An 18,243-nucleotide genomic window follows, 5' to 3' on the forward strand; every position below is an offset into this window, starting at 1 on the left:
TGTTGTGTTAGCTTCAGGTGGACAACAAAAGGGCCTCAGCCATACATGTACATGTATCCATTCTCCCCAGACTCCCCTCCCATCCAGGCTGCCACTTAACATTGAGCAGAGTTCCCTGTGCTCTACCATAGGTCCTTGTTGTTAAACTCTCATTTTTATTGGCTGCAGGAGACCTCATTTCATGGATATGCCTGACATTTTCCTTTTTAGCTGAGCAGGGAAGAAAGTCCCCACTGTGAGCAGAGAATTGGGCATCAGGGCTTGGAAGTTGCAGCGCAAGAATTGTTAGTATGGTTGGTATTGTGAGGACAAAATGTAAGCCTTGAAGCTGCTGACTGCATAGAGGGTCAAGAACTTCTCTGTTGCTTTTTACATTTTTTTGAATCAAATTGCTGCTGGTTCTGTCTTTCACTCTTAACTTGTGTTGTTGTTCAGTCGCTCAGTCGTGTCTGACTCTTTGTGACCTCATGGACAGGCTTCCCTGTCCTTCACTATTTCCCAGAGTTTGCTCAGACTCATGTCCATTGAGTGGGTGATGCCATCCAACCATCTCATCTTCTGTCATCACTTACTTCTTCAGATATTTATAGATAGAGCCTGTGAGTGTCGGGCATTGAAGACACAAGAGGGAATAAGACAGCCAAGATCTGTGTTCCCAAGAGTGTTGCATTCTAGTAGTGTGAAGACAATAATAAGCAAGAGGTAAATACATTTGCTGTAATGCAGGGCGCTGTGACAGTCAGAGTGATGAGAGACGTTGACTTGGACCAGAGCACATTTGGGGCCAGACAGTTCTGTGTTGTGGAGGTGGTCCTGTCCATTGTAGGATGTTCAGCTGCCCCTGGCACCTTATCTACAGGTTCCAGTAGCCCCTCTCCCCCACTCGTGACAACCATACGTGTCTCCCAACATTGTCCAGTGCCCCTTCTGGGGCAAAATCATTCCCGGTTGAGAATCACTGGGCCAATGGAGATGAAAGTGGGAGGATTATGATGTGTTTTAGAGGTGGAATCGACAGGTCTCACGGGTAGATTGGATCTGGGGAAGTGAGGTGAGATCAAGGGGCATCTAGAGTTCTGTTGGGCTGTGATGAGTATAGGGTGCCTGCTGGACCCACAGTGGAGATGCCAAGCCAGCATGCAAATGTGCTGTTCGGGGGTTGAGCAGAGGGGCAGGCTGAGGGCCGCTTCCCTGAGTGCAAAGGAGGGAGGCACAGATGAACTGGCATCCCAGCACCCAGTGGGAGAGTCTGGGAAGCATACTGAGTCAGATTTTGAGGTTGTAGCCTGTGTCCAATTTTTTATGATAACCAGAGTAAACAGCCCCCATTGTCCCAGTGAGAGCATCCAAAAGAAGTTTCCTGGGCAAGCAGAAAATACATGATTTTAGGGAATTCCCTGGCAGTCCAGTGGTTAGAACTCAGCGCTTTCATTGCCGGGAACCGGGTCCAGACCCTGGATGAGGAACTACGAATCCCACAAGTTGTGCCACATAGCTAATTTAAAAAAAAAAGAAGATAAACTAAACTATGTGTAGTATTCATTCTGTCAGTTTGGCTGTACACAACACTATACATGAATGATAGAAAATAACATAGTGGTTTTAAAAATACTGCAGTTTTCCTGCTCTCACAGTCTACAGAAGGTCTCCGTTTGTGCCCCTCGCGTTCGTGTATTGATCCTGGAGCCACGTGCTGCCCCTCTGACACGGCTTCCAGACCACGGCGTCCCTGTTTCTGTCCAAGCTGCTCAGGAGGCAGCCCCACTGAACTGGTACATCATGCTGTAAATGAGTATGTTTTGCCCTGTAGAAGTACACCTGTCATCTCCGCAGTGTTAACTACTTATCCCGTTTCTTTTTTTTAAGCTGAGTTTTAATAGTTGATATGCAGCATTATCTTTGTTTCAAGTGCACAGCATAATGGTTTGGTATTTGTACACATTGCGAAATGATCCACACAGCAAGGCTAGTTAACATTTGTCACCATACATTGTTAAAAAATTTTTTTTCTTTTTTTTTTTTCCTGTGATAAGGACTTTTAAGATCCACCCTCTTGGCAGCTTTCAAAAATGCAGTATATATGTTGTTAACTGTGGTCCCCATGCTGTACTTTACATTCCCATGGTTTATTTATTTTATAACTTGGAGTATGTCCTTCTTTAAAAATATGTTTTATTTACTGATTTGGCTGTGCCAGGCCTTAGTTGTGACATGTGGGATCTAGTTCCCTGACGAGGGATCGAACCCAGGGCCCCTGCACTGGCAGCATGGAGTCCTGGCCATGGACCCCCAGGGAAGTTTGTCGTTTTTGATCCTCTTCCCCATTTTGCTTACCTTCCCCCCCACCGCCTGCCCCCTTCCCCAGCAACCACTCATCTGTTCTCTGTGTCTGTGAGCTTGGGTTTGTTTCTTTGTTTTTTAGTTTTCACATATAAATGAGATCATATGGTATAATTGTTCTCAGGGTCCATCCTTGTTGTTAAAGGTGGCAAGATAACCATTCTTTTTTTATGACTGAATAGTATTCCTGTGTGTGTGTGTATGTGTGTGTGTGTGTTCACACTGATGGATAACTTAGGTTGTGTCCTTATCTTGGCTATTGTAAACAATGCTCCTGTGAACATGGGGATGCATGTATCTTTCCAAATCAGTGTTTTTGTTTTCTTCCAATGAATGAATATGCAGAAGTGGAATTGTTGGAATCATATGGTAATTGTATTTTCTTTTTTTTTTTTCTTTGAGGAATCTCCATACTGATTTCCATGATAACTGCACCAATTTACACTCCCACCAACGGTGTACAAGGGTTCTCTTTTCTCCACATCCTCACCAGCACTAGTTATTTCTTGTCTTTTTGATGCTAGCCATGCGGACAGGTGTGAGGTGATACCTTACCGTGGTTTTGGTTTGCATTTCCCTGACGACGAGGAATGTTGAGCACCTTTACGTGTGCCTGTTTGTATGTCTTTTCCGGAAAAATGTGCTCAGATCCTCTGACCGCTTTTTAAGCAGATGGCTTGGGGGTTTTTTTGGTGCGTTTCATGAGTTCTTCATATAATTTGGATATTAACCCCAGATCAGGTATATGATTACAGGTATTTTCTTCCATCCCGTAGATTGCCTTTTCATTTTGTAGACGATTCTTTTGCTGTGCAGAAGCTTTTTAGTTTGCTCTAGTCCCACCTGCTGATTTTTATTTTCATTGGCTTTGTTTTTTCCGAGACCCTTGTCAAGCAACTTACATGGTTTCTTCTAGAAGTTTCATGGTTTCAGATCTTATATTCAATTCTTTAATCCATTTTGAGTTTATTTTTGTGTACGGTATAAGATAGTAGTCTAGTTTCATTCCTTCACCCACGGTGAATTTTTGTATAATGCTTCAGAGTATCTCTGCAGTGGTCGTTCACTGCTTTCCCATTTCTAAGAGATAGAATAATAGAAGTGGATGAGAGAAAGCGCTGCTCAATGTGAATAAGCCTACAAGATATTTTAAAACAGGGATCAGCAAACTATGGCCCATGGGCCAAATCAGCTCACACTTGTGTAAGTAAAGTTTTGTTGGAACACAGCTACATCCGTTTATTTACCCATTGTCTGTGGCTGCTTCTGTTCTGCGATAGTAGCATTGACTAGTTTTGACGGAGACTGGTCCAGACTAAAAATCTAAAACTGCTCTCTGGCCTTTTCCACAAAAAAAATTGCTAATCCCTGAAATAAAACATAAACACTGAGGGGACATCCCTAGTGGTCCAGTGGCTAAGACTTCACGTTCCAGTGCAGGGGGTGTGGGCTCAGTCCTGGTTGGGCAGCTAAGATCCCAAGTGCCTCATGGCCAAAAAACCGAAACATACAATGGAAGCAGTGTTATAATAAATTCATTACTTTTCAAATGGTCCACATCAAAAAAATCTTAGAAAAACATAAACTTTGAGTCAGGTAGATCTGGGTTCTGCTCTTGGGTCTGACACTTACTGGCTGTGTGATTTGGGGCCAATTACTCAATCTCTGGGCTTCAGTTTCCTGCCTTATAAAATGGTAATATCATGGGTTTCACAAGGTAAAAGGAAGTAGTGCCTGAGTATTCAGAATGGTATCTGATACATAGTAACTAAGCACCCATTGACTCTTAGCTGCTCTTATCATTGTTCTCATGGGCAACATTGTTCTCATGATGCTTTTCTTTGTAATGGCATTTTCTTTCTGTCACACGCATTGATAAGTTTAAGCGTTTTGCTTTCCTGGAGTGGACGAGAAATAAGGGACCTGGTGGAGCCCCACCTGACGCTTCGGTTTCTGTCTCCTTTTTCAGGTCTCACTTACCTCGATGACCTGCTGCCCAAACTGTGGGCATTTATCTGTGAGCTGGGGCCCCACGGAGGGCTGAAGCTCTTCTTGGAGTGCCTCAACAATGACACGGAGGAGTCTAAGCAGCTTCTGGCCATGCTGATGCTGTTCTGTGACTGTTCCCGGCACCTCATCACGTAGGTTGACCACTGTGGGGCTGAGTTCCTTTCCCCGAACGTGGAGTGGAAAGACCCAGCTACAGTGTCAGCAAGGAAGCCATTGCTGATGGGATTACCTCGAGTATTTGGACCCATCGTTAGAAGGGGCAGACAAGACGTTTAACAAAGTGGGGGGCTTGTAGACAGCATTTGTTAGCTCCCATCCTCTCAGGAGAGCCGGGCCACTACAGCTCGATGTGGGCTTTGGGGGCCCCTGGAGCTGGGTTCAGGCCACACCTTGGCTATTTACTCACTGGGCTAAGTAGTTACCCGGAAAAATTCCAGAGCTAGGGTGCAGAAGGTGGCCCAGCCACTGGCTGAGACACCCTGGGCCAGGGAGGAAGGGCCTCCGCCTCTCTGGGCCTCAGTTTCCTGAGCTCTAGTTGGGAACTCGTAGCACCTCTTGGCCGTGTGGCAAGGCAAGGGAGATCAATGTTCAGCATAGTCTCAGCACAGGAAGAGGTCAGGATGTGCTGGCGGTTCTTGTCAAGCCGACCCTGGGCAAGTTGCTCAACCCCTCTGAGCCTCAGGTTCCTCAACAGTAGAATGGAAAACAGTACTACCAATCTGATAGGGAGTGAATGAGACAAGGAACGTCAAGGAGTTAGTATGGTGCCTGGCACGGCAGGAAATTAACAAATGTGAGCCCCCTGCCCTTCCTTTTTATTTAAGCGTATGTGTCTACTTGAGTATTTGGTATTTTTTTTTTATTTCACTTTTTCCACAAAAGATTAGTAAAGAATTGTAAGATGGAACGGACCTCAGGCAATTGCACACAGGTCTAGGAGGCGTTGGCAGATGGGTATTAGGGACACATAGGTGGCGGGTTGGGTAAGAGTCATGTAGGGAGGGCTCAGAGAGCAGTTAGAGGCGAGAGCAGGGGTCTGCGGCTGCCAGTGAGAGACCCTTAATTGCCGGGCCAAGGGTGACCTAGGAGTGAGCCAAACCGTCAAGTGAGAAGAGAGCAACTCACAAGACATTTTTGTCTAGAACTGCAACATATGGCTCATTTATTCATATGGTTTTTCAAACATTTATTCGTTCACCTTCAGATACCTGCCAGGTACCTACTAAGCGCCCCTCGTGTCTGCCACAGACGCAGAGTAAGAGCCTACTACTTCCGTCCGTAGACTCGTAGTCAGGATTCCTTGGTAATTCAAACATGAGTCCTGATCAGGTGTCACAGTCAGGTCCTTAGGAACACGGAAAGTATGGAGTAGAGCGTGTTGTATCTTTCCTTTCTCAGTTGTATCTTTTCAACTTTCTACTACAGACAATTTCAAATCAATCGAAAGTGGAAAGAATAGTATGAACCTTCATGTACCATATCGGTCACCAGCTTCAACAGTTACCAACTCATGGCCACTCTTGCTTCGTCTCTACCCCCAAGCCACTCTCCCACAGATCATCTTATCTGTAAAGTTTATCGACAAGTTAGAGCCTATTTCTTAACATTGTTTTGTCCAATGTAAGGTATAGATCTCTCCTTTTTCAGTGGGGAACTGTGAGTAACTTTCCGTCTGATTTAGGATCCTCGATGACATTGAAGTTTATGAAGAACAGATTTCATTCAAACTGGAAGAGCTGGTCACCATCTCTTCTTTTCTGAACTCCTTTGTGTTTAAGATGATCTGGGATGGAATCGTAGGTAAAGTAAAGATGTCAGCCCTCTTTCACTTGACACTACACCCGGGGAGTCCAGAGTCTAGAACAACAGTTGATTCCTAGCCTTGTCCATCAGAAGTAATTTAAAAAATGCACCTCCATTCATGTAATTAGAAGCTTTATTTCTCCAGTCTCTGTGATCCCTTAACATAGTAGTGTGGTTGTGGAAGTCTTAGCCTACCAGGAAGCCTTCAGGATTTACGTGTGTATGTAGGATTATTGTTGTTTAGTCACCAAGTTGTGTCCAGCTCTTTGTGACCCCCATAGACTAGCCTGCCAGGCTCCTCCGTCCCAGACAAGGATACTGGAGTGGGTAGCCCGTCTCTTCTCCAGAGGATCTTCCCAACCGAGGGATTGAACCCATGTCTGCTGCATTGCAGGCCGATTCTTTACCACTGTGCCACCATTATTCATGATTAATTTTGCCCTGAATCTCCTTTTGATTCTTTGAGTTGATCTCCATGAAGATAAAACATGTGCCTGCTCAGACTTAAGTTAGAGTGTACTTTGATTAAAAGGTCCTTTAGATGACATCCAAGTGGGAAACAGCACGCGTGATTGTGTCTGAGCAATTCCTGGGTCCCCACAGTTCCCTAGAGTGTACGCATGGAGCCTCTTAATCCTCTTGGTTCCATGTCACATTCAGCTTGAGGGAGATGACGTCCTTGCTGGGACTCAAGGATGACGGAAGGAGACAGGGCTGTCCTCCCACCCACTCCAGTCCTGAGCAGCTCCCAGACCGTGGCTCTCCCCATTATTCACCCCACAGAGAACGCCAAGGGCGAGACCCTGGAGTTGTTCCAGTCCGTCCACGGGTGGCTGATGGTGCTGTACGAGCGGGACTGCCGGCGGCGCTTCGCGCCTGAGGACCACTGGCTGCGAAAGTGAGTGCCGGGTTTGTGGTGGGGGCAGGTTACAGAGGCCGGGATCCCTTCATTACACTGGTCGCCTGAGTGCTCAGCACACCATGTTTCAGGGCCAAGAGAACTTGGTCCTTCATCTTTATCCCGTCCTTTCATCTGCATATGTCCCTGCAAAGCACCTGTCAGGACAGGCCACCGCCCAGTTGCTTCTGTTAGGGCCCGTTACACTCAGCGTGATGAGAGCTCATTCATGGCTGCAGAGCCAGATCACGTTTAGCAGATACTTCATATGCAAACTGGAAAGAAATGGGTTCTTTTCAGCCAGACTAAGCAACAGGTTATGATCATTAAAGGGCGATTTTTTTCTGGCAGGATTAGTGGGATAGAAAAACCCATAGCTGGGTTTGTTAGGGGGTGGGGTGGAGGAAATCCTCTTGCAACAACTAAAAGTAAGATCATGTCTGCCTTTTTTTTTTTAAATCAAGCAGATCAGCTCTCACATGATTCTACAAGTTGTGCCACTAGAGTAGAGACTGGCAGACTTTTCTGTAAAGGGCCACACAGTAGGTAATTTAGGCTTTGCACGCCAGTGTCTCTTGCCCCTACTGAACGCTGCCATCGTAGTTCAGAAGCAGCTGGAGAGAGTACATGAAGCCTGGGCATGACGATGTTCCGTGAAAGCTTGATTTATAAAAAGTGGGCAACAGGCTGGATTTGGCCCACTGGCTGTAGCTGGCCAACCCTGTCTGGAGGATGCTATTCATGCTCTTTATCCCAATCCTGTGTCTTTGCTCTGCAGGGATCTCAAGCCCAGCGTGCTCTTCCAGGAACTTGACAAGGACAGAAAGCGGGCCCAGCTGATCCTGCAGTACATCCCACACGTCATTCCTCACAGAAACGTAAGTTGCCCTCGAAGCTGGGCTCCTCCCACCACCGTAGGTCCTGACTGTTCATTTTCATCCCAGCAATGATCAGACATGAATAAAAGCAATCGTTCCATCAACGCAGGTGCCAGTGGGTATTCACTGTGTGCCAGGCACCAAGCCAAGTGCTGGGGGATACAGTGTGAACTGGCCGTTCAGGTCTTGTGGTGTGGATGCTGCAGGAGCCCAGGGCACGGGCTCAGGAGGCGGCTCCGCGGGCAGAAGTGGACAGTGCTCACAGGCCCAGGGCAAGGGAGACTTCGGTGCCAGTTGAGGGCCAGGTGGAATCCAGAGCTAGAGCCAAGGAGGTCTGGAGGAGCTGGAGCAGGAAAAGCCTGGGGAACCAAGAGTAGCAGCTTGGATTTTGTCAACAGCCATTGGAGAGTTTTTAGCTCTGGAGGCACCTGGTCAAAGTTCTTAGGAAGCTTCCTTCTGCCCGTAGTGTGGAGGACTGGCGAGAGGCAGATGTCATGGTAGCCTGGCCTGGACTCAGGCTGGGGCCCTGGGAATAGAAAGACAAGGATGTCAAGAGATTTTGAAGGAGGCCCTGGAGAATGATGACATTCGAGGGGAAGGAGTGAAGGAATTCAGAGGATGCTCAGGCTTCTGGCTTGGGTGAGAGGGAGCTGTTCTCGGAGGTAGGGTACAGACAAGGGCGGGGCTGGGGGATTGGGGAGCAGGGGACGGGTCTTCGACTCCTCAGTGCCAGCGGACATGGGGGTCTGGAGCTAGAAGAGGACTGGGCTGGAGGTGGGCTCAACACACGGATGACATGCACAGCTCCTCACTGCATTCATGGACAAGGATGAGGTGGTCAGGGAGCCAGAGGGCCCTGAAGCCCGGGGGTGGAGAGCAGCTCCCCCTTCCCAGGAGGTGGTTTTGGCCGCTCCTTTTTCTGTCACAACCGTACTTATTTACTTCCGAGAGCTCACAGAATGATCAAGTGAAGTGTGTTAGCCTCCCCTCGTGTCTAGTTCTCCATTATTACCACTAATGTTGTTGTTCTTACAGTGTTTGTATTTAACAATGCTCTTGACTTTGGGGAGATTTCCATTTTTCAAAAAAACAGCTATGGTTGGAGCTGTTATTTATACATTCTGCTGACGTGATTTGAGTGTGCTCTTACAGGGTGGGGTCAAAGGTTATGTGCTCCTAAGGGAGCCTGTCAGAATCTTGAGAATGCAAGAGGCTTCTTTTTATTTATTTTTATTTTTTTAACTTTTTATTTTCTGTTGGAATATAGCTGACTAACCATGTTGTGAGAGTTTCAGGTGGACAGCAAAGGGACTTAGCCATACCTGTCCACGTATACATTGTCCCCAGAGGGTTCTTTTTTAAATGATGCTTGAGAAATATTACTCTGGGACTGCAGTGTGCTTGAGGACACAGAGAAGGCAGATAGAAAGGTCAGGAGCTTTTATACAGTAGGATCATTGAAAATTTTTTCTGCCGGTGAAAAAAATTCCATGAAATGTGTTTTTAAATTCACGCTATTGATTTCCTCTAGCACAGGCACGGTTATATAAAGCAGCGTCTGTAACTCGTGCTGCCGTTGGGTTTTTACGGTGAATTATTGGCTGAACATGGAGAATGATTTTTGCCCAGACTATTCTTAGCCAGGCGCTGGCTGCAGCCAGACCACTCCTATGGGACCCTTTCTCCCTTGGCATGGATTCAGCTATCTCTATAATCCCCAGGAGCGAGCAGAGGACTGTTGACTCTTCTCAAAAGACACTTCCCTCCCTCAGTGCACATCAGAGCGTCCCGTTCTGGGGGCCTCTCCCACGCTTAACTTTCGTTCATTTTGCACAGTGCATTTTCTGGGATCCTCTACTGTTGACCCCATTTCCGGTCTCACCTTTGCTCATTTCAGAGAGTTCTCCTGTTCCGAAACATGGTAACCAAGGAGAAGGAGAAACTGGGGCTTGTGGAAACCAGCTCGGCCTCCCCTCACGTCACCCACATCACCATCCGCCGGTCCCGGATGCTGGAGGTGAGGAGCTTGTCACTGAGCGTGCTCAGCCGCAGGGTTTCTATTTCCAGTGGATGACCCCTGAACGGCTCTGACCACTGCTTGACCTGATGACCCTGAAGCCAGAGCTCTGGGAGCAGGAGACGCCCATTCGTCCTGCCAGATAGCCTGAGGACTGCTTAATTAGACATGCCCTCAGTGCTGGAGACCCCCGCACAGCGATTCCCTCCCTTTTCTCCAGGAAGTGAGAACAGCCTCACCTCTACAGCGAGGACAGACAGGCTCAGGTCTGTGCTGACTCCATTGTCCCAACAGGCACTCTGTCCCAGCACCCAGCCATGAGTGTGGAAGCTGGAATGCTGGACATTAAGTTACTGAGCTGTCCTGGGAAACCCGTCCATCACAGGACCGCAAGTTCTTTGTGGACATAAACTTAGGAAGTGCACGTGAAGTGGGCCACCTTCGCCAGACCTAGCGTCCAGGGTTCCCACCACACAGCAACTTGATGTGACTTAAAAATAGGTGCCTGTCCTCGGAAGACTTGCCTCCCTATGTCAGGAAGTTGTCCTTGTATGTTTTGTTGGAACAAGACCCTGGAACGTGATCATCATGAGTGCAGGCACCTGCAGTGTCTGCGTCGCGCCTGCCGGCCGCTCCCCGGGTCGCCCATCTGTGCTGCTGCGCGTGTGGTGACTGAGCCCCGTGTGCCCGCTCCCAGGAGCGGCTCGGCCTGTTGACTTGCCCACGCTTGCCCTTTGGACTTCCACCCACTGCGCTCCGCCCACAGTTCCCCGTCAGCACGTTCTGCAGGACAGTAGTACAGTCATGGGACCCAGGTCAGCACAGGGCCACGTTGCCAGCCGCCAGCGCCCGGCATCCGCAGCCACCCTCCTCCCCACGTGTTTGCGCTCCTGCCTCAGGCCTTTGCACCTTGTTTGTCCCTCCTAGAGAACTTGTTTGAGTTTTCTTACCGCTGGCGATGGACACTGACGTCTGATGGGGAGAGACAGCATGTGGTAAACAGACGATTTTGACGGTCTCAAAAGCAGGGATAAGAAATATAAGTCCCCTCAGGGGCCCTGGCCAGTCACAGGGACGAGTCACGCTGGCTGACAGTGTCTCGGTGCAGGGACATTTTGTTTGCTTGCTAAACAGATAGAAATATTATCCCCTTCCCCTGCTCTTTCTTGGACCGACCCCACGAGTGCCTGGATGAGTGACAGCTGACAACCAGCCTCAGCGCTGGGGCACAGGAAAGGGTTGGCAGGTAGAGAACACGCACCCCTGAAAGAGGCCGCCTGCATGTTGCCTTGTGGAGGTTCGGGCTCCATAATGCTCTGACTTTTTAAGAGAAGACTCAAAATTTAGGGTTTTGAAGCCCACAGATCCTTGTGTTGTGAACTAGTCAGTTTTTGTAAACCATCGGGAAGGTTGGCAGTCTTCCGGGGACCTTTCTGCCCACTAAACTCAATCTGTGGGCCACCAAAGTGTTCAGCTTCTGCTTCAACTCAGGGGAGAAAAAGCCCGATAGTGTTGTAGGAACTCGATTCTCCAGGGACCTTTCTGCCCACTAAACTCAACCTGTGGGCCACCAGGGTGTTCAGCCTCTGCTTCAACTCAAGGGAGAGAAAGCCCGATCGTGTTGTGAGCACTTTCTTCTTTGGGCCTGGATGCACCTCTCCTGTCAGACTCCTCCATCCCGCCGCCTGTCATGCCCACTTTGACGTGGCCAGCACGACGGGGCGTCTGGGTGGTGGAAGCTGGTGTCTCCTGAGGGTGACAGACTCCCTGCCGCCCACCTCAGATGTCCTGGGAGAGTCGCCCGCTTACCCCAGGCCTGCTCTTCTCAGCACATTCCCCAGGGGCATCAAAGAAGGGAGGTCCGTCAGGATTTTAGGCAAAGTCCATTTTCCTCTTTTAAGCTCCTTTGGGATAGATCATGTCATTAAGTTGAACCCTGGTGCTCGTATTGAACTAGGAAGGGGAAAGGGTCATTGACTCTGTTATCTCAGTTCTCAAGACTCAGTGGTTTGGGTCATTAGAACTCGGGAGCCCAGTGACCTTTGCTTGGTTTGGACACAAGAGGGCATCAGCAAGCTGATACTCAACCGCTGATCTCCTGGGCTTTTATTCTGTCCCCTTTTTTACAGTTTGTACTGAAGGTGGGGCTTGTGTAGGAGGTTTCCAGTTAACAGTCTGAAGTCCTGCAGGAAGGCCTCCCCTCACAGGGGTGAACAGGGGCCAGGGGCCAGCGTTTCAGAACTAGAAGGAGCCTCAGACACACCCTCGTCCACCTCACCCCCTCAGAGGCCAGACTGAGGCTGGAGGAGCTCAGGGACAGCGCTGGGCGTGGAAGCCGTGCTCCTGGCCCCCGCCTCACTTCCCCTCCCGCCTCACCTCCCCGCCCTTCTCACCTCCCCACCCGCCTCACCTCCCTGCCCTTCTTACCTCCCCGATTGCCTCACGTCCCCACCCGCCTCACCTCCCCGCTCAAGGCACAGATGGACTCTTGAGAGAGGGCAGTGGGGTACAATAGGAGGTATGGCAGAGGAGGCAGTGAATTTCTCTCTGCAGTATTTCAGAAGGAGGCTAATGTGGGGCTGGTCCATCAAAATTGAGATTTGAGTCCAGCAAACATTCCTGGCATGCCGGCCATGAGCTTGACCGCGTGCTAAGGGCTTTCCCGTGGACCATCTCGTCCGTCTGTGTGACACTAACACAGCTCCTCCCTCGCTCTGAGTTAGGCAGGCCTTGTTTAGTGCAGGGTGGAGAACCTGCATTTCCTGCAGGGCCTGTTAGGATTCTCTCCCCATCCCCTACTTAGCGCCAAGATCATTATCTTGCATGTAGGCAGAGTGACTTAAAAGCCCTGGCAGCTGCATGGTGACTTCCTGTTTTTCTTTTCTTTTCATCCAACTTAATGGTTTTCACATTTCACAGGCATAAAAAGTCCTTTTCAGGACCGTGCACTCAAAATCGAGTTCTTGTTCCTTCAGGGGACTTCAGAGGTAATTTTTCTTCCTTGCTCGCTCACTTTGGAGCCTACCTCCTGAGTAAGATGGGGGGCCCTCGTGACCCTGTCCTTTGGGTCAGTAGGTGAGCACAAGGGAGATGTAGTCGGCAGGAAGGGCTCCTCAGAGCAGGTCCGGCCGTACCAGCCTGTGTGCTGGGTGACAGGGAAGCAGGTGGGCCGGCGAGTGGGCGAGCAGGCGCCGTGGAGAGGCCTGTCTGGCCTCAGCAGGGCATCTGAGAGCACAGCGCTGGTGACTGAGGGCGAGGGATGTGTTGGGGGCGCCATGCATAAGAGGACAGACGTGGCAACTGATTTGTAACCTGTTCTGGGACAGTATCTGAAGACACAGGTTTGTCCCTGGTTAAGCTGTGGGGCTTCTCACGCCAGGCCAAAGGACTACCCCTGGGCCCTGTCCTGTCCCAAGCACTGTTTTTTTATAGTCACCGCTCTGAAGTGAAAGCCTAAGCAACTTGCCCGTCAGTGCCCACATGCCAGGAATCCATTCAATGACAGGCTCAGGCACCAGGAAGACCTCAGCAGATCAGAACCAAGAGAGAAACTGAGCGTGGTGATTAGCAGGAGAACACTGACATCACATCCTGGGTTCTGAACAGGGATACGTGCCCGATGGCTCCGTCTCGGGTGTGGACTGCAAGCCAGAGGTGCTGAGGCCTCTCCTTCCACTGCCCCTGCCCTCCCCCAGGCCCAGGATCACCCCTGCACCCATCTCCCCACTTCCCACCAGCCCTCGGCTTTGCTTCCAAAAGAAAATCTTCCTAAGACAGAAAGCCAGCCATGTCACTCTCTGCCTAAACCCTTCTGTGGCTCCGCAGCACCCTCGGGTTCTAACCTAAACTTCTCAGCAGGACTCACAGCCTCTCCTGATCTGGGCAGAGGTACCAGGAGTTGAGCGGTGAGGGACTTCTCTTATTCACCTCCCAGAATTCATCTTGTCTTTGTCTCTCCCGTCCTGATGACCGAGAGCTTGTCGTCAAGTATCTGGTCCAATTTGTCCATCTCACTCTAGGCACCCTCCCAAGGGCAGTCTCCCCTTGCCCAAGAGTGGTAAAGCCACATCCCCCAAAGTGAATTCCTCTTCTACCAGGCTCTCCTCTAGAAGCAGGTGAAAACCGCTGGCTCTCCTCACGCCCCTGTGTGTCTTGACACATTTAGTAATGACGCCTGGAGGGCTGCACTCGGGGGAGACGGAGCTTTGAGGAGTGAGCCCTGAATTATGCAGGAGGCCTTGGGTTCCTAATGGACTATAATTCTACCCTCGCAGGACGGCTACGAGCAGCTCCGGCAGCTCTCACAGCACGCCATGAAGGGCGTCATCCGCGTCAAGTTTGTCAACGACCTCGGGGTGGACGAGGCCGGGATTGATCAAGACGGTGTTTTCAAGGAGTTCTTGGAAGAGATCATCAAGAGAGTGTTCGACCCAGCACTCAATCTGTTCAAGGTATTTAAAGGGCGCGAGCATGCAGCGGACGGCAGCCAGATTCAAGGTGACAGATGAAAAGTGGAGGCATTTCACCTCCCTGCCCCTCCCTGTCCTTCTGCCTTGCAGACGACCAGTGGAGACGAGAGACTCTACCCTTCGCCCACGTCCTACATCCATGAGAATTACCTACAGCTCTTTGAGTTTGTGGGCAAGATGCTGGGGAAGGCGGTGTACGAGGTAAACATCTTAAGGTCCATTGAGCTGAAATGGAAAATAAAATGTTGTAAGTACAGAGAGCTTCGTATATATGTAGAGGTGACCAGACTCACATAATGGCGATTACCTGTCAGGAAGATAAAGTCAAGGACAGGGACAGGGACCAGCACCAACCGTGTTCTTAGCAGTGAGGTGGTAGATAAGAGAGCTGGCTATCGGGTCGCTGTAGGTAGTAAATGAGCTGATATGGGTGAACACCTCCTCTGGCAGGTCAGGGCTGCCAGCGTCACTGTTACTAGGAGGGAGGGTGTCTGAGCTTTGGCTCCTCGATGTCATGGATGTGGGGTGGTGTGGACTTCCCAGCCACCCTGGGAGCCCACCTGGCTCCTGGTCCCCCTCTCCTGAGACCCCCCTCCCCCAGCCATCGGAACTGCCTCCAGGTGGTCCTGCTCCCCAGGAAGGGAGTGAAGCCACCGCTCCAGCCCATCACCGCCTGTCCTCGTGGCCTTGTCAGTGGACTCCAGGGGGGCAGGGGACCATTCCCTTCTCACCCCAGGGGCCGACCCCTGAGCCACACTCACATCCCACCCCTCACAGAGGCCAGGGAGGCCAGGACACCCTCCAGAGGCATAGACCGCTGCAGGCCCGGCTGAGAAAGGAGGCCATGTGGGCCAAAAATGCTTTGAGTCTCGAATAATACATCATTCCCCGCTATTTAAACAGCCCCATCCATGGCCTCAGTCCCTGCTATGATGATGTCAGGGGCCCCGTCTGAGTCCAAGTCCCCTCCAGTCCTCCTCCTGCCTGAACTGGTTAGGCGGCCTTCTCTGTGCTTCCGTTTCCACGTCTGCAAAATGGTAACACTTCTCAGTTGATCCCCCCCCCCTTTTTTTTTTTTACAAAACAAGCAAGCAAAATCCCGAGGTCCTTCCTGGTCGTTTGCCGTGTTTTTTTCCTTCGAACGTGTAGCTGTGACGAGACCCAGAAGCATCTGGGCCAGCTGAAGGCACGACTTCCTGGCTTTGTAAACGTCCTCCCCCACTTCCCGGGCCGAGTCTCTGCCTCTTCCCTCTCCAGCAGCAAGGACACCCCGGGCCCAGTGAGGAGCGGCCTGCGTTCACTCACTTGCCCCTCATGATCCTCAGGACAGGGTGTCGCGGAGTCAGCCTGCCTCTCCCCTCTCCGTCTCCCTGGTCTGCACACTCCCAGTGTCTGCAAGGGCCTCCCAACCATTCCCCACAGGAAGTACAGATCCACACGTCCCTGCCGGGAGCCCTCCCAGGGCTCGGAAGAGAATCCAGGCTCCGGGAGGCTCGTGAGCACTTCCCAGTCGGGCCTTGCTGCCTCCCTGGCCTCCCCGCTCACCCCTTCCCTCACACACCCTCCTGTGGCCAGACCTGCATCCCAGCCCTGGAGCACACCTGCGGGCCTTGTACTCAGAGCCTCACGCTCAGCTACCCTTCCTCCTGGAAGCGTTCCCCCACCCTGCTTGGTTAACCCTTGAAGCTGAGGCTCTGCTGGCACGCATTTACAGATGAGCAAGCTGGTGCCCCGTGACCTGGCAGCTGGGGTTTGATGCCTGAGCTGCAGATGTGCTGATGTGCAGCTGCAGAGCCGAGGCCCTCAACCACTGTGCCATGAGGTCCCCAGGAGGCACTCGGCAGTGTTGTAAGTGCTAGGGGGCATGGTTGTCCAGAGCGAACATCTCGGCAGTGTTTAGAGGTGTCACTGGGGCCCTCAGAGCCCCCTCTGCAGCCTGAGCTGCCCCGATGAGGTCATAAGATGGGATCCCGGGCAGCAGGTGGCAGCTCCCGCCTCCTTTCTGGCAGGGAATCGTGGTCGACGTGCCCTTCGCATCCTTCTTCCTGAGCCAGCTGCTCGGGCACCACCACAGCGTCTTCTACAGCTCTGTGGATGAGCTGCCCTCTCTGGACTCGGAGTTCTACAAAAACCTCACATCCATCAAGGTCAGTGTGGAAGGCAGAATGGCCTGGCTGAGTGCCCGTAGGGACTCAGGGAAGGGACGCCCACAGGCAGGCTCCAGCTCTGCCCGGCTGTCATGGGAAGGGCGGGATCGCCTGCCATGGGGAAGTGGCCCACTCCCTAGTCACCGCAGGCCCCTGTGCCCTGAGCACTTTCTCCCCAGACTGATGCTCACAGCCTCCTTTCTCCAGGGGATGAGGGGCCCCTTCCTCTGCTTCAAGTCTCATGGCAGCCATAGTGGTAGCCGTCCAAGCAGACATCATCAGAGGAGAGTGTTAAAGCCATCAGGGATGTAGGACTCACCAGCCCCTACCTTGTCCCTTTCTCTGTTGCTTTAGCGGTACGATGGGGACATCGCTGACTTGGGCCTGACGCTTTCATATGATGAGGATGTCATGGGTCAGGTACGTGGGCTTCTCTGGCTGGGCTTTCTGCTCCCTTCCTCCTTTGGCTCCCTGAGACCTGCCCTCAGTTCAGTTCAGTCACTCAGTCGTGTCTGCGACCCCACAGACTGCAGCACACCAGGCTTCCCTGATATCACCAACTCCCGGAGTTTACTCAAACTCATGTCCGTTGAGTCGGTGATGCCATCCAACCATCTCATCCTCTTGTCATCCCCTTCTCCTTCCTTCAATCTTTCCCAGCATCATTCGTAACAGGTAGCCAAAGTATTGGAGTTTCAGTTTCAGCATCAGTCCTTCCAATGAATATTCAGGACTGATTTCCTTAGTTTTGACTGTTTGGATTTCCTTTCTGTCCAAGGGACTCTCAAGAGTCTTCTTCAGCACTACAGTTCAAAAGCATCAACTCTTCGGTGTTCAGCTTTCTTTATAGTCCAACTGTCACTTCCATACATGACTACTGGGAAAACCATCGCTTTGACTAGACGGACCTTTGTTGGCCAAGTAATGTCTCTGCTTTTTAATATGCTGTCTAGGTTGGTCATAGCTTTTCTTCTAAGGAGCAAGTGTCTTTTATTTTCATGGCTGCAGTCATTATCTGCAGTGATTTTGGAGCCCAAGAAAATAAAGTTTCTCACTGTTTCCATTGTTTCCCCCATCTATTTGCCATGAAGTGATGGGACTGGATGCCATGATCTTAGTTTTCTGAATGTTGAGTTTTAAGCCAGCCTTTTTGCTTTCCTCTTTCACTTTCATCAAGAGGCTCTTTAGTTCCTCTTCACTTTCTGCCATAAGGGTAGTTGGTGTCATCTGCATTATCTGAGGTTATTGGTATTTCTCCCGGCAATCTTGATTCCAGCTTGTGCTTCATCCAGCCTGGCATTTTGCATGATATACTCTGCAAAGAAGTTAAATAAGCATGGTGACAATATACAGCCTTTACATACTCCTTTCCCTATTTGGAACCAGTCTGTTGTTCCATGTCTGGTTCTAACTGTTGCTTCTTGACCTGCATACAGATTTTTCAGGAGGCAGGTCAGGTGGTCTGGTATTCTCATCTCTTGAAGAATTTTCCACAGTTTGTTGTGATCTGCATAGTCAGAGGCTTTTGTGTAGTCAGTAAAGCAGAAGTACATGTTTTTCTGGAACTCTCTTGCTTTTTCGATGATCCAAGGGATGTTGGCAATTTAATCTCTGGTTCCTCTGCCTTTTCTAAATCCACCTTGAACATTTGGAAGTTCTTGGTTCACATACTATTGAAGCC

General features: G+C 50.5%; 1 protein-coding gene across 9 annotated transcripts in view; it reads left to right on the plus strand.

Moving 5' to 3' along the window:
* Positions 1–18,243, plus strand: part of UBE3B (ubiquitin protein ligase E3B) — a 47,253-nt gene that overhangs the window by 18,888 nt on the left and 10,122 nt on the right. For all 9 annotated transcript variants that reach the window (XM_044930044.2, XM_025267467.3, XM_006044825.4 and 6 more), the window contains 9 exons: positions 4,310–4,481; positions 6,032–6,150; positions 6,937–7,051; positions 7,830–7,929; positions 9,827–9,946; positions 14,221–14,397; positions 14,506–14,616; positions 16,425–16,562; positions 16,917–16,982. In XM_044930044.2, coding sequence (XP_044785979.2) covers positions 4,310–4,481; positions 6,032–6,150; positions 6,937–7,051; positions 7,830–7,929; positions 9,827–9,946; positions 14,221–14,397; positions 14,506–14,616; positions 16,425–16,562; positions 16,917–16,982 — 1,118 coding nt within the window. The remainder of the gene's footprint in view (positions 1–4,309; positions 4,482–6,031; positions 6,151–6,936; positions 7,052–7,829; positions 7,930–9,826; positions 9,947–14,220; positions 14,398–14,505; positions 14,617–16,424; positions 16,563–16,916; positions 16,983–18,243) is intronic.

This window comes from Bubalus bubalis, chromosome 17 (assembly GCF_019923935.1).
Source record: "Bubalus bubalis isolate 160015118507 breed Murrah chromosome 17, NDDB_SH_1, whole genome shotgun sequence".
NCBI classification, from domain to species: Eukaryota; Metazoa; Chordata; class Mammalia; order Artiodactyla; family Bovidae; genus Bubalus; species Bubalus bubalis.